Raw genomic sequence first — 12,835 nt, forward strand, 5'->3', positions numbered from 1 at the left:
GGATGCAATGATCTTGATCGAAATGGGTGCGACTGTGACCAGGCCTGTTGGTGGAGGGGGCTGAGTCTGCCATAGGGCAGACTGCGAGTCCATCAGAGAGGAAGAGAATAAATTGTAGGCATGTAAGACATGCATACAGTTGATTACGAGAGTGCACAGGCAGAGACATGTACGTGTGCTCTGCCAGCGCTCATTCTATGATATCATCTTGAGGTGCCACTAATGCCTCATACAGTCTACACTGATTGTATGGATGTGCACTGCCGAGGGAGAAGAAGCCGTGGGGATCGCTGGAGCGCGAAATGGTTATTACAGTTTCTATTTGTCAATATGACCAGGGGTCTTGTTTCTGGACATATAATTAGTAAGGGAAGGGTGTTGCTTATTGCATGAATCAGGGGAATCTGTTGCATATTTCATGAATGAGGGGAGGCTGCAGAGCATTTTAATTAGTGAGGGGAGCTACTGCATATTTCATGAATAAGGGGTGGCTGCTGGAAATTTCATTAGTGATGAGAGGCTGCTGGATATTTATTAGCGAGAGGTGACTGCCTGACATTTCATTAGTGAGGGGAGGCGGCTGCTGGACATTTCATTAGTGAGGGAAGGTTGCTGCCGGACATTTCATTGGTGAGGGGAGGCTGCCAGACATTTTATTAGTGAGGGGAGGCTGATGGAAAGTTTATGAATCATGGGAGACTGCTGGACATTTCATGATGGAGGGGAGGCCACTTGACATTTTATGAAGGAGGCAAGGCTGCTGGATATTTCCTGAATGAAGCCAGGATACTGCTGGATAGTATTTATATGGTATATGACTATGGTCCTGAGGGTATATGTGTAGCATATATCTTCATTCTCAAGTATAATGTGTGGGAAGGGGGGGGGGGTAACAAGAGTTTAGGCATATGATGACCTGATCCAAAGTTTGCAGCGGGGGCCGCTGGTGTCTTGTAATGCCACTGGATATGTGATTTCAGTCCAGGTCATACCTGCCACGTCAAGCAGAACATCTGTGAGGCTCACAAAGAAACCCTGGTTTCCTAGGAAAGTTGGCAGGTATCCCATCTAAAACCCTCCTTTCACCTCTTTTCATAGGAAATATAAAATGTTCTAAATATGTTAAAAACAATAATACAGTTGAAATGGACAACCACATGGTTTCTCAATAAACTTATTTATTTTTGCTTACTTACTATAATCAATGAAAAAAAGGGCATATCCTCTTCCTGGATAATAAGATCCTCTACCAGCAACTAAGAAACACTGCATTTTCTCAGTCCTTTGCACAGTCTCCTGTATAGAGGTATCCTCTCCATTCAGCCAGTTCCAGCTTCTCATACAGCCATCCATACGAGGATTCATCTGGGACCATACAAGAGTTAACATATTTCAGAGTAGAGTTGAATATAAAGACCTTCTTAATAATACTCTTGGATGGCACTTACTGGTTGAATGAGGTCACTACTTTTAAAGGGAATTCCTCCTACTGTCAAATTTAGTTGGTACAATCCTTTGTCGAATATAAAAAGATCTCCAGCCACTGCTATTTTCATGACAGCATCTTTATTGACTTTTAGCACCAAATTTCGATCAAGTTCTTCAACAGAAATCTGTGGATAAAAAGAGAACACATTTTAGTTGTGAAGTCAGATTTTTCGGACTATAATACGCTCTTTACTATAAGATGCACTCCAGATTTAGTCTTCCAAAAAAGGAAAAATATATTTTACACCAATTAAAATATCCCTGTTGTTCGCACAAAAGCACAGTACACACATATTTGCTACATTCATAAATTTACACACATTGCTCAGCTATACACACACAAACAGTAATTGGAACACACTCAACAGTGCTATACATACTCACATACACACGGGCCACTGCTACATACACTGTACACTGCTATACACACACTGACAGGGCATTTCTATACACAAACACACACAGCACATTGCTATACAAACACATGGAATACACTGGGTGCTGCTATACACAGAAACACACACAAAGCTATACACATAAGCACACAGCTCTGCTATACACACACATAAGGAACATACTGGGCCCTACTATACACATAAACACACACAGCTCTGCTATACACACATAAAGCACACACTGGACACTATTATTCACATAAATACAAACACAGAACCCCCTCCTCATCTTCTGACCCTGTCCCGTCACTTAACTTCTTCTCTGCCCCACCCTCAGCAGCAGGACCTTGAGTGATTTAGGAAGCATGTAACTGTCACATGCTTCTGACATCACTACAGGTCCTGGAGGTGATATTCATGTTGGGATCCCTGGGAGAGGGGACAGAGAAAGAGCAGTGCAGAGGCTCTCCTCTCTAGCAGATAGGGTCCAGCTCTATGTCAGTGCCTCACTCAATCTCCATTACAGCGCGTCAGGAGGTCTGGCAGATCTGGATTTTCTTGACCTCTGGACTATAAGACGCAGACATTTTTTAGCAAGATTTTTTTCTTGCTAAAAAGTGCGTCTTGCGGTTCGAAAAATACAGTATGTTTTTGAGATGTGGTAAAAGAAGGAAAATCTTAATACTACATGCCCATGTTTACCACTTTCAAACAATACAGAAGTATTCAGTCCATTAAGGTCAAACAGGTATTTTATTTAATTTCAGACATAGATCATACGGGGCTTGTGGGGCTTCATTTTGTTTTGACTTAATTTACTGTACTTAAATTTAACTGCACTCTTTGATCTACCTCTTTCAGTAGAGTGGGATGCTACATTTGAGCATGTGCGCTTTTGATGAGCTCTTGATTATTGTGACTATAAATTGTACTGCTCCATAAGGATCATTTTTGTTTTATTTGACTTTCTAAACACAATTTATCCTTGCATTTTTGAACGTGCATTGATCTGTGATCGTTGCCAATTCTCTACTGTATGATGTAAATGCCTTTGTGTTACATTGTTACCTTTTTTACAGTGTTAACTTTTATTTTATTTACTTGTTTGTTTTTTTCTTTTATATTGTTTGTATGTTCAATACACTTGATCGAGCCACAATTTCAGATATAGGCAACTTCAGCCATATAGTTCCCTACTACACAAAGCAAATTTTCTAATTACAGCATATTTTACACAGACCTAATAACTTGCTTCTGAAAAGATATATGAAATCTTTAAGTGAGTTTATACACTTAAAAGTCGTCTGCTTTATGCATCTATTTATAGGCACTAAAAACTCATGTTTCCTGAACTCTATTCAGACTAATGATGCTCTATTTCTTGGTGGCCTGGAAATCTTCATTTAGCTTTATTTCATCCATCTAGACATAAAAAAAAAAAATCAACATTTCGGTTAACTTTGCAACTGAGACTAGCTGTATGTAATGAACTAGACTAGACATGATTCCATGCTTTGAAAATTTCAGCTTTTATGAAAAAAAAAATCCACTGCATTATTTCCTAATAGTATTACGTTCTCAATGTTCCAAACTAATAAATTAAATGGGATACATTTATAGCTCAATATTCACTATTATAAAATGCAGAAAATAGAAAAAAATATATAGTTTCAAATACAAAAGTTACAAGGAACCACCTGCTCCAGGTCACATCACAGGATGCAACTACACTAGGGAGCCTCAATTTACAACATAAACCAACATGCCATATTCATGCTAAATTGACTCCCTTACCATCCTAGCCCCTGTAAGATTATATGGAATGATACAAAATATATGCTGTCACCACCTATACTTCAAAATAATTTAAGCAATAGGGGCCTACCTTATATCGTATATACTCGAGTATAAGCTGACCCGAGTATAAGCCAAGACCCCTAAACTGGGAAAACCTATTGACTCGAGTATAAGCTGAGGGTGGGAAAGGCATTGGTCACAGCCTCCAGTATATAGCCTGCCAGCCCCTGTAATATATAGCCAGCCAGCCCCCTGTAGTATATAGCCAGCCCCCAGTAGTATATAGCCAGCCAGCCCCTAGTAGTATATAGCCAGCCAGCCCCATGTAGTATACAGCCAGCCAGCCCCCATGTAGTATACAGCCAGCCCCCCCCAGCACATAAAAAAATAAACTTACATACTCACCCTCCAACACCCCGATGCTCCACGCGGCTCCCGGCGGCTCCTCTTCTATCTTCGCTATGCTGTAGTAGCCGGCAGAGACGCGTCCAGGTTTTTTAATTAACCAGTGTATAAGCTGTGTAGTGGTTTTTCAGCACATTATTTGTGCTGAAAAACTCGACTTATACGCGAGTATATAACACTAGTTATTCACAATAAAGCTAATTAAATATGCTATTTCCTAAGTTAACACTGATAATCTCAGAAACACAGGTTCTTTGAGACCACAAGTAGAGACTTATTACATTTTTAAAGAATAAATACCTGGATGTGCAGTGCAAAACATAAAAGTAATTGTCTGATAAAAATACAAAAAACTGTTACAAAGAACTATACATTATATATTCGAGTATCACTACCACATCACTACACAACACTCCAGATACTGCGCTGCTATATAATATCTCTTATATATAGGAGATACTATACACCACCAACGTGTGAGCAGGTGCTATATACATTATAATCAACGACTCCTTGTGGTAACCATGTCGGGGAGCCTGGGGATGAAGAACGAGGAGAGGGGGCTGAAAGGTGCTGCTGGTGGAGGGCTGCACCAGCCCCAACTCCGTGTTCTGCCTCCTATCCCTGGCTGCTCAGGTCCCCTCTTCACCCACTGCTGCCGTTGCTCTGGAGAGAGCCACAGTATGGCTGTAGAGATCGCACAATGAGTGCAGGGATGGAGCTGACGACCTTCACAAATACCGAAGTCCCCTTTCTTGTAGTCTGGGGCTCAGGGTGAGTTTATGGTCCTATCCATGGGAAACTAAATTACACATGAGAAGAGCTGATATAGACAGGTTATAAATATATCTGTGGAACACTTCATTTTTTTAAATAATACCAAATTACAAAATGTATTACTTTTCTATTTTGAGTGTAATTAAGAATTTTGCCATCGTGGGAATACCAGTTTAAAAAGACACCATAATGCTCCTAATGACATCAAAATGGAAATTATAAAATCACATGGCCGCTTTTTGACATTACATTAACCCACTGTGATATCACAACGATTTATGATGACATCACAATAATTAATTGCGACATCATTAGAGGCGGTCCCCTATTTAAGGACACCCGACTTACATACAACCCATAGTTAGAGACAGACCTCTGACTGTTGGTGAAGCTTTCTGAATGCTTTACTATAGTCCCAGTTTGCAATCATCAGCTGTAAGGTGTCTGTAATGAAGCTTTAGTCAAAATCCTTGGTCCCATTACAGCAAAAGATGTTTAAACTCCAATTGTCACTGGGGTCAAAAATTTTTTTTGTCTGGATCTACAATTATAAAATATACAGTTTCGACTTACATACAAATTCAACTTAAGAACAAACCTCCGGACCCTATCTTGTACGTAACCCGGGGACTGCCTGTATTCCCAATTATCAGATTATCATGCATTTAAAACAAGAAACAAGGCCAGAATGGCAGTTTTTTTTGTCTGTTAATAATTGTTATTCATTAAGCTTTATCTACCTGAAATATTCACTACCGTATATACTCGAGTATAAGCCGACCCGAGTATAAGCCGAGACCCCTAATTTTACCACCAAAAACTGGGAAAACCTATTGACTCGAGTATAAGCCGAGGGTGGGAAATGGATTGGTCACAGACCCCCCCCAGTATATAGCCAGCCCCCTATAGTATACAGCCTACCCCCAGTAGTATACAGCCATCCCATCCTGCCCCCAGTAGTATACAACCACCCCAGCCTGCCCCCAGTAGTATACAGCCACCCCAGCTTGCCCCCAGTAGTTTACAGCACTACCCAGCCTGCCCCCAGTAGTACACAGCCAGCCCAGCCTGCCCCCAGTAGTATACAGCACTGCCCAGCCTGCCCCCAGTAGTACACAGCCAGCCTGCCCCCAGTAGTACACAGCCAGCCCAGCCTGCCCCCAGTAGTACACAGCCAGCCCAGCCTGCCCCCAGTAGTACACAGCACTGCCCAGCCTGCCCCCAGTAGTATACCGCACTGCCCAGCTTGCCCCCATTAGTATAAAGCACTGCCCAGCTTGCCCCAGTAGTATACAGCACTGCCCAGCCTGCCCCCAGTAGTACACAGCCAGCCCAGCCTGCCCCCAGTAGTATACAGCACTGCCCAGCTTGCCCCCAGTAGTATACAGCACTGCCCAGCTTGCCCCCAGTAGTATACAGCACTGTCCAGCTTGCCCCCAGTAGTATACAGCACTGTCCAGCTTGCCCCCAGTAGTATACAGCACTGCCCAGCTTGCCCCCAGTAGTATACAGCCATCCCATCCTGCCCCCAGTAGTATACAACCACCCCAGCCTGCCCCCAGTAGTATACAGCCACCCCAGCTTGCCCCCAGTAGTTTACAGCACTACCCAGCCTGCCCCCAGTAGTACACAGCCAGCCCAGCCTGCCCCCAGTAGTATACAGCACTGCCCAGCCTGCCCCCAGTAGTACACAGCCAGCCTGCCCCCAGTAGTACACAGCCAGCCTGCCCCCAGTAGTACACAGCCAGCCTGCCCCCAGTAGTACACAGCCAGCCCAGCCTGCCCCCAGTAGTACACAGCCAGCCCAGCCTGCCCCCAGTAGTACACAGCACTGCCCAGCCTGCCCCCAGTAGTATACCGCACTGCCCAGCTTGCCCCCAGTAGTATACAGCACTGCCCAGCTTGCCCCAGTAGTATACAGCACTGCCCAGCCTGCCCCCAGTAGTACACAGCCAGCCCAGCCTGCCCCCAGTAGTATACAGCACTGCCCAGCTTGCCCCCAGTAGTATACAGCACTGCCCAGCTTGCCCCCAGTAGTATACAGCACTGTCCAGCTTGCCCCCAGTAGTATACAGCACTGTCCAGCTTGCCCCCAGTAGTATACAGCACTGCCCAGCTTGCCCCCAGTAGTATACAGCACTGCCCAGCTTGCCCCCAGTTGTATACAGCACAGCCCAGCTTGCCCCCAGTAGTATACAGCATAGCCCAGCCTGCCCCCAGTAGTATACAGCCCAGCCCAGCATTAAAAAAAAACAAAAAAAACTTATATACTCACCCTCCGGTGGCCCCGATCTGCAGCGCTGCTCCCCCGATGTCCGCGCGGTTCCTCTTCTGGCTTCCGCGCCCGTGCTCTGTACATCACGCTGGGCGCCGCCATTGCTGTCTCCCGGGAGACAGCAATGGTGGCGCCCAGCGCGATGTACAGAGGGCAGAAGAGGCGCAGGGAAGAGAGAAGAGGACATCGGGGGAGCAGCGCTGCAGAAGAGGACATCGGGGGAGCAGCGCTGCAGAAGAGGACATCGGGGGAGCAGCGCTGCAGAAGAGGACATCGGGGGAGCAGCGCTGCAGATCGGGGCCACCGGAGGGTGAGTATATAAGTTTATTATTTTTTAAGTATTTTTTAACTCGTTGTGACTCGTGTATAAGCCGAGGGGGCGTTTTTCAGCACATTTTTTGTGCTGAAAAACTCGGCTTATACACGAGTATATACCGTAATTCAGATATGGTCCTCAAAAAAAAAAAAATCCCTCATACAGGGACAACAACAGAAATATGATAAATGTATGGGTATAAAATGACAACAAAGTGTAAAAAATAAGCTTGGTCATTGAGGTGCAAAAAAGATAATTGTCATATAATAGGCAAAATAAAATAGGCAAAAAAGTTCTAGTTTTCCATGGCAACCAATCAGAGCTCATTTTATAAACTGCTGTGGGAAAATTAAAGCTGAGCTCTGATTTTCCCTTTAGTCAAGGTTAAAAATTAAGGTTAAATGACACATTGGGGGTCATTTATTAAGGGCCCGATTCGCGTTTTCCCGACGTGTTACCCGAATATTTCCGTTTTGCGCCGCTTGTACTTAAATTGCCCCGGGATTTTGGCGCACGCGATCGGATTGTGGCGCATCGGCGCTGGCATGCGCGCGACGGAAATCGGGGGGCGTGGCCGAACGAAAACCCGACGTATTCGGAAAAACCGCCGCATTTAAAAACCGAAAATGTGTCGCATAAGGACCGCTTACCTTCACCTGGTCCAGCTCGGTGCATTCCGGCGCGATGAGTTTACTTTCAGCGCAGCAGCGCCACCTGGTGGACGGCGGAAGAACTACCTTATTAAATCCCGGCCGGACCCGAATCCAGAGCGGAGAAGCCGCCGCTGGAACGCGAATGGACCGGGTAAGTAAATTTGCCCCATTATGTACAAAACAGGCAATACGATTTTATTTATCCTACTAACACATCCATTCTGCAGCACTGATATCCAGGAGATACTTACAGTTTGCCAAAAACCATGGTTTATTATTGGCCCACTGCTTGTCACTCGCCCTATTCCATTATATTTCAGTTGCAGCTCAAGCTTTCCATTTCGCACAGCAAGTACTATCCATGAGCTGTCTTGGTGGCCACCAGCAAAGAAAAGGACACCTTCAGGATCAAATGTTCGAAAGTCGAACTCTGCCACAAGTCTGTGAACCAAGAAACAAAACAATGAAGTCCTATGAATTTTCATGTCTATATGAGATGCTATAAAAAAATAAATTCCACTGAACATGTAAACACCAGGGGACAATCATTCCAGCCATAGGGATGCGACCAGGCCTGCTGGTAGAGTGGGCCAATGGCAGTCATCAGCATTCAAAATAAAATCACCTGCTGTGTTCTGCACCCACACACAATATGCAGTGCACGGAGCACATGCTGTTGATCTGTGGCAGCCAATGGACCCAATGTCAGTGACACTCAGCATAGAAATATGTTGCTACTATGTTCCTTACAATCAGCTGATCAAGTTTCTGAGCAGGAAACTCTCTCTTCCGCTCAGTACAGAGACCCTGCCCACCAGCCCCAGGCCTTCTGTAGAGTTGTCAGCTGTTGAGACACAGCAATGTCCAATGCAATCATTCGGCCGGCGCATACCATGCCGTCATCAGTGGCCGCATCATACGGACAGCAGATCACATGGCGCGGCTCTGCCCGCTCTTACAGCGGAAAGAAGACAGAAGAGGACCCACGACAAGCATCAGGGACGCCGGGAGGTGAGTATGTAAGTTTATTTTATTTATTGACTCGTGTATAAGCCGAGGTGAGCTTTTTCAGCACATTTTTTGTATACACGAGCATATACATTATTTGATGTTGGTAGATTTCCTTTAAGCACAATTGTTTTAATGAAAAATGTTATAGCCTATCTTTACTCCAAGAGAACAATACCAGCTGAAATTCAGAAGAAGTCTATATAACAGCACAGAAGTTACTTGCCAATGAGGTGTAAGAAATCACAAAAAAAACACTAAGGTCATTATTCTCAGCGCTAGGAAACACTGCAGAGAAAGACATTAGGATTATTTCCATTACCACAGCCAAAAAGTTAAACTCCACAGCCAAATTTAAGTCAGTTTTAAGTCAGAACATACTGTGCCAAATTTTCCTTTCACTCTAATGGAAAAAACTGGAAATGTCAAGAAATGCTTTCAGGAAGAAAATCCACATGAGCCTGACGGCCAGGTGTAAAGAAGCCAGAGGAGGAGACAAGTATCCACAAAGTTGTAATAGCAGTGAAACAGAATTATTTGCAATATGAATAGAAATAAAAACCTGCATCTAGTGATTTTCATTCAGATGGCATCTACAATCTCTTTCTCTGTAGTAAAAGAAAAACATCCTCACTTGGTGGGTTGTTTTCTCTTAAACCGCAGCCGTATCACTGGTGTCCCACTAAACATCCTGCCAAGGTACAAAGACTTTATGCTCTTCTCTGTAGCAAAAGGAACGCAAGGCATTATATCCTAGAGACAAAAGGCAGAAAAATAATGCTATATAAATGCACCAATTTAGCGTTACAAATATGTCTTTTGGAAGACAAAAATACAACATAAAGAGTACCTCACACGTGCTCATATCGTGTGATAATTTGACTCCTCCTCGTCCATCACAGTGGCAGGAATAGCTGCCTGGTGTATTGACACAGGTTTGTTCACAACGCTTCTCATCACATTCATTTATATCTGTGTGACAGGAGATAAGATACTATGCTGAATAAGTCAGTTGCATTTATAACGGCATAGATTGGAATTATTGGTGGAACTGTATAAAGATGAAATTACCAATTAGCAATTCAAGGATCCCCGCTGGGGGTTTTGTCACAAAAAAACTGTCTGTAACACAAGTCTTGCCGTCAAACTGACAAAAACCTCTATAGAACCCCAATGGGATCTATCTGTCCCATTTGGATTAATTAAATAACTGATCCAGTTCAGTTGTATGAATAAAGTCATGAACCCAGTTTTACATAGACTAATGAGAAGAATTGTGGATCTATTGCAGTTTCCCACCTGAGGGAAGCACGCAATACAAAGGGTATGCGCCCCTTTGTATTTTCACAGCCATTGTGGTGATTAGAAAACCCTAGTCAGAAATTGTGTCTACCTCCATGTCATATCAGAAATGTACAAGGCTCAAAAAAAAAAAAGGAACACTTAATCAACACAATATAATTTCAAGTTAATTAAAGTTTTATGACATCAAACCGTCCACCGGGGCGGGCCACAGCCGAATCGCATCTGCGTTTCTATGGAAACGCCTGAGATGGGAAACAAGCGGCCGATGTTTTGCATTAAATTAACGCAAAAAAACGGCGGCTCATTACCGATCGCAGGCGTTTCCATAGAAACGCGGACGCGATCAGGCCGCGGCCCGCCCCGGTGGGTGCGGCTTTGTCTGCATTTTCAAACGCAGACAAAGCTGCACGTGTGGCACCAGCCTTAGGAAGCAACACTGATTGCCAATAATTTCCATTTGCACAACAGCATGTGAAATTGATTGACACAGAACACAAAGGATTGGCTCTGCAGGTCAGGACGGTAGATCACTTCTCAGTACCAATGCTTTCTGGCTGGTGTTTTGTTTAATTTTTAATGTTGATGGTAAGAAGGACAACCCACACAAGTGGCTCAGGTAGGCATCCAGTAAAGGACATCAATGCGACTTGTGGTCAGAAGGTTTGCAGTGTCTGTCAGCGCAGAGGTAGAGAGATTGGAGGCGCTACCAGAAGACAGGTCAGTACACCAGGAGACTTGGAGGGGGCCGTAGGAGGGCAACAACCCAGCAGGACTGCTACCTCTGCCTTTGTGCAAGGAACAGAAGGAGAACTGCCAGAGCCCTGCAAAATGATATACAGCAGGTCACAAAGTGCATGTGTCTGCAAAAACAGTCAGAAGCTGACTCCATGAGGATGATATGAGGGTTTTTCGACTTTAATTTTATTTGTGACTCTAAATCCAGACCTCCATTGGTTAATAAATCTGATTTCCATTGATGACTTTTTGTAATTTTGTTGTATGCACACTCAACTTTGTGAAGAACAGAAGTAATCAATGAGTATATTTAATTCATTCAGATCTAGGATGTGTTATTTGAGTGTTCCCTTTTTTTGAGCAGTGTATATAACAATAATTCCACTTGAAGTCAGATATGGCAGTAAGAGACTCCTGTAAGTTAAAGGGGTTCAGTGTTGGACTGGCATAGCAGAGGACCGGAGAATCCTCCGGTGGACCGCATACTGTGCATTCTATTTAGAAACTCAGAAGAGTAAGCTCCTCCACCCAGCTTGGGGCTTGTACAGAGCAGCTGTAGGATTTGCTGTATTACAACCAGAGCTGTCTACCATCCCTCTCCTCCTCTGCTAACGTTTTTATGTAGTCGGTATTGAGAGAAAAGGGGCGGGAAACAGGAGAGTGATACAAGAATAAGAAAAGGGCAGAACAGGAAGAAAATGCAAGTATTTCCTATATCCCCTCCTGACCTCCTAAGGGACCCCATGTCCACTCTCCACTACTTCCAGTTATTTACATCCTCTTAGCAGCTCACTCTACTTTTCAATCCCATATTCTCACTACTAACAGTCCTGCGTCCAGCTGCTCCTTGCTGTGTCCCCCCTATCTGCTCACTCCTTCCACATCTTCTAAATCCTGTGTGCTAGCTCCCCTCAGCTGCTCACTCCGGTGTAACCCTCTCTGCTTACACTACCAAAACCCCTCTCAGCCCAATCCTGTTTGTTCCGTAGCTGCTCACTCCTGTGTACCACCTCTGTTTCTCCTGCAATCCCCAGGTGCACAATTTTGATTTGTAATGCGCTACGGAATTTGATGGCGCTATATAAATAAAGATGATTATTATTATTGTCTCCCCTCCCAAGTGCTCTATTCTTTGCCCCCTCCCCCTTCAACTCAGGGGCTCACTCCTGTGTGCCCCCTTCAACCCAGGGGTTCACTCCTGTGTGCCCCCTTCAACCCAGGGGCTCACTCCTGTGTGCCCCCTTCAACCCAGGGGCTCACTCCTGTGTGCCCGCTTCAACCCAGGGGCTCACTCCTGTGTGCCCGCTTCAACCCAGGGGCTCACTCCTGTGTGCCCCCTTCAACCCAGGGGCTCACTCCTGTGTGCCCCCTTCAACCCAGGGGCTCACTCCTGTGTGCCCCCTTCAACCCAGGGGCTCACTCCTGTGTGCCCCCTTCAACCCAGGGGCTCACTCCTGTGTGCCCCCTTCAACCCAGGGGCTCACTCCTGTGTGCCCCCTTCAACCCAGGGGCTCACTCCTGTGTGCCCCCTTCAACCCAGGGGCTCACTCCTGTGTGCCCCCTTCAACCCAGGGGCTCACTCCTGTGTGTCCCCTTCAACCCAGGGGCTCACTCCTGTGTGTCCCCTTCTACCCAGGGGTTCACTCCTGTCTGTCCCCTTCAACCCAGGGGCTCACTCCTG

General features: G+C 45.0%; 1 protein-coding gene across 2 annotated transcripts in view; it reads right to left on the reverse strand.

Moving 5' to 3' along the window:
- GAS6 (growth arrest specific 6) overlaps nucleotides 1-12,835 on the reverse strand; it is a 78,924-nt gene that overhangs the window by 6,237 nt on the left and 59,852 nt on the right. For both annotated transcript variants that reach the window (XM_072135784.1, XM_072135785.1), the window contains 5 exons: nucleotides 9,965-10,086; nucleotides 9,749-9,867; nucleotides 8,358-8,547; nucleotides 1,449-1,613; nucleotides 1,197-1,365 (listed from right to left, as the gene is read on the reverse strand). In XM_072135784.1, coding sequence (XP_071991885.1) covers nucleotides 1,197-1,365; nucleotides 1,449-1,613; nucleotides 8,358-8,547; nucleotides 9,749-9,867; nucleotides 9,965-10,086 — 765 coding nt within the window. The remainder of the gene's footprint in view (nucleotides 1-1,196; nucleotides 1,366-1,448; nucleotides 1,614-8,357; nucleotides 8,548-9,748; nucleotides 9,868-9,964; nucleotides 10,087-12,835) is intronic.

This window comes from Engystomops pustulosus, chromosome 2 (genome assembly GCF_040894005.1).
Source record: "Engystomops pustulosus chromosome 2, aEngPut4.maternal, whole genome shotgun sequence".
Taxonomy (NCBI): domain Eukaryota; kingdom Metazoa; phylum Chordata; class Amphibia; order Anura; family Leptodactylidae; genus Engystomops; species Engystomops pustulosus.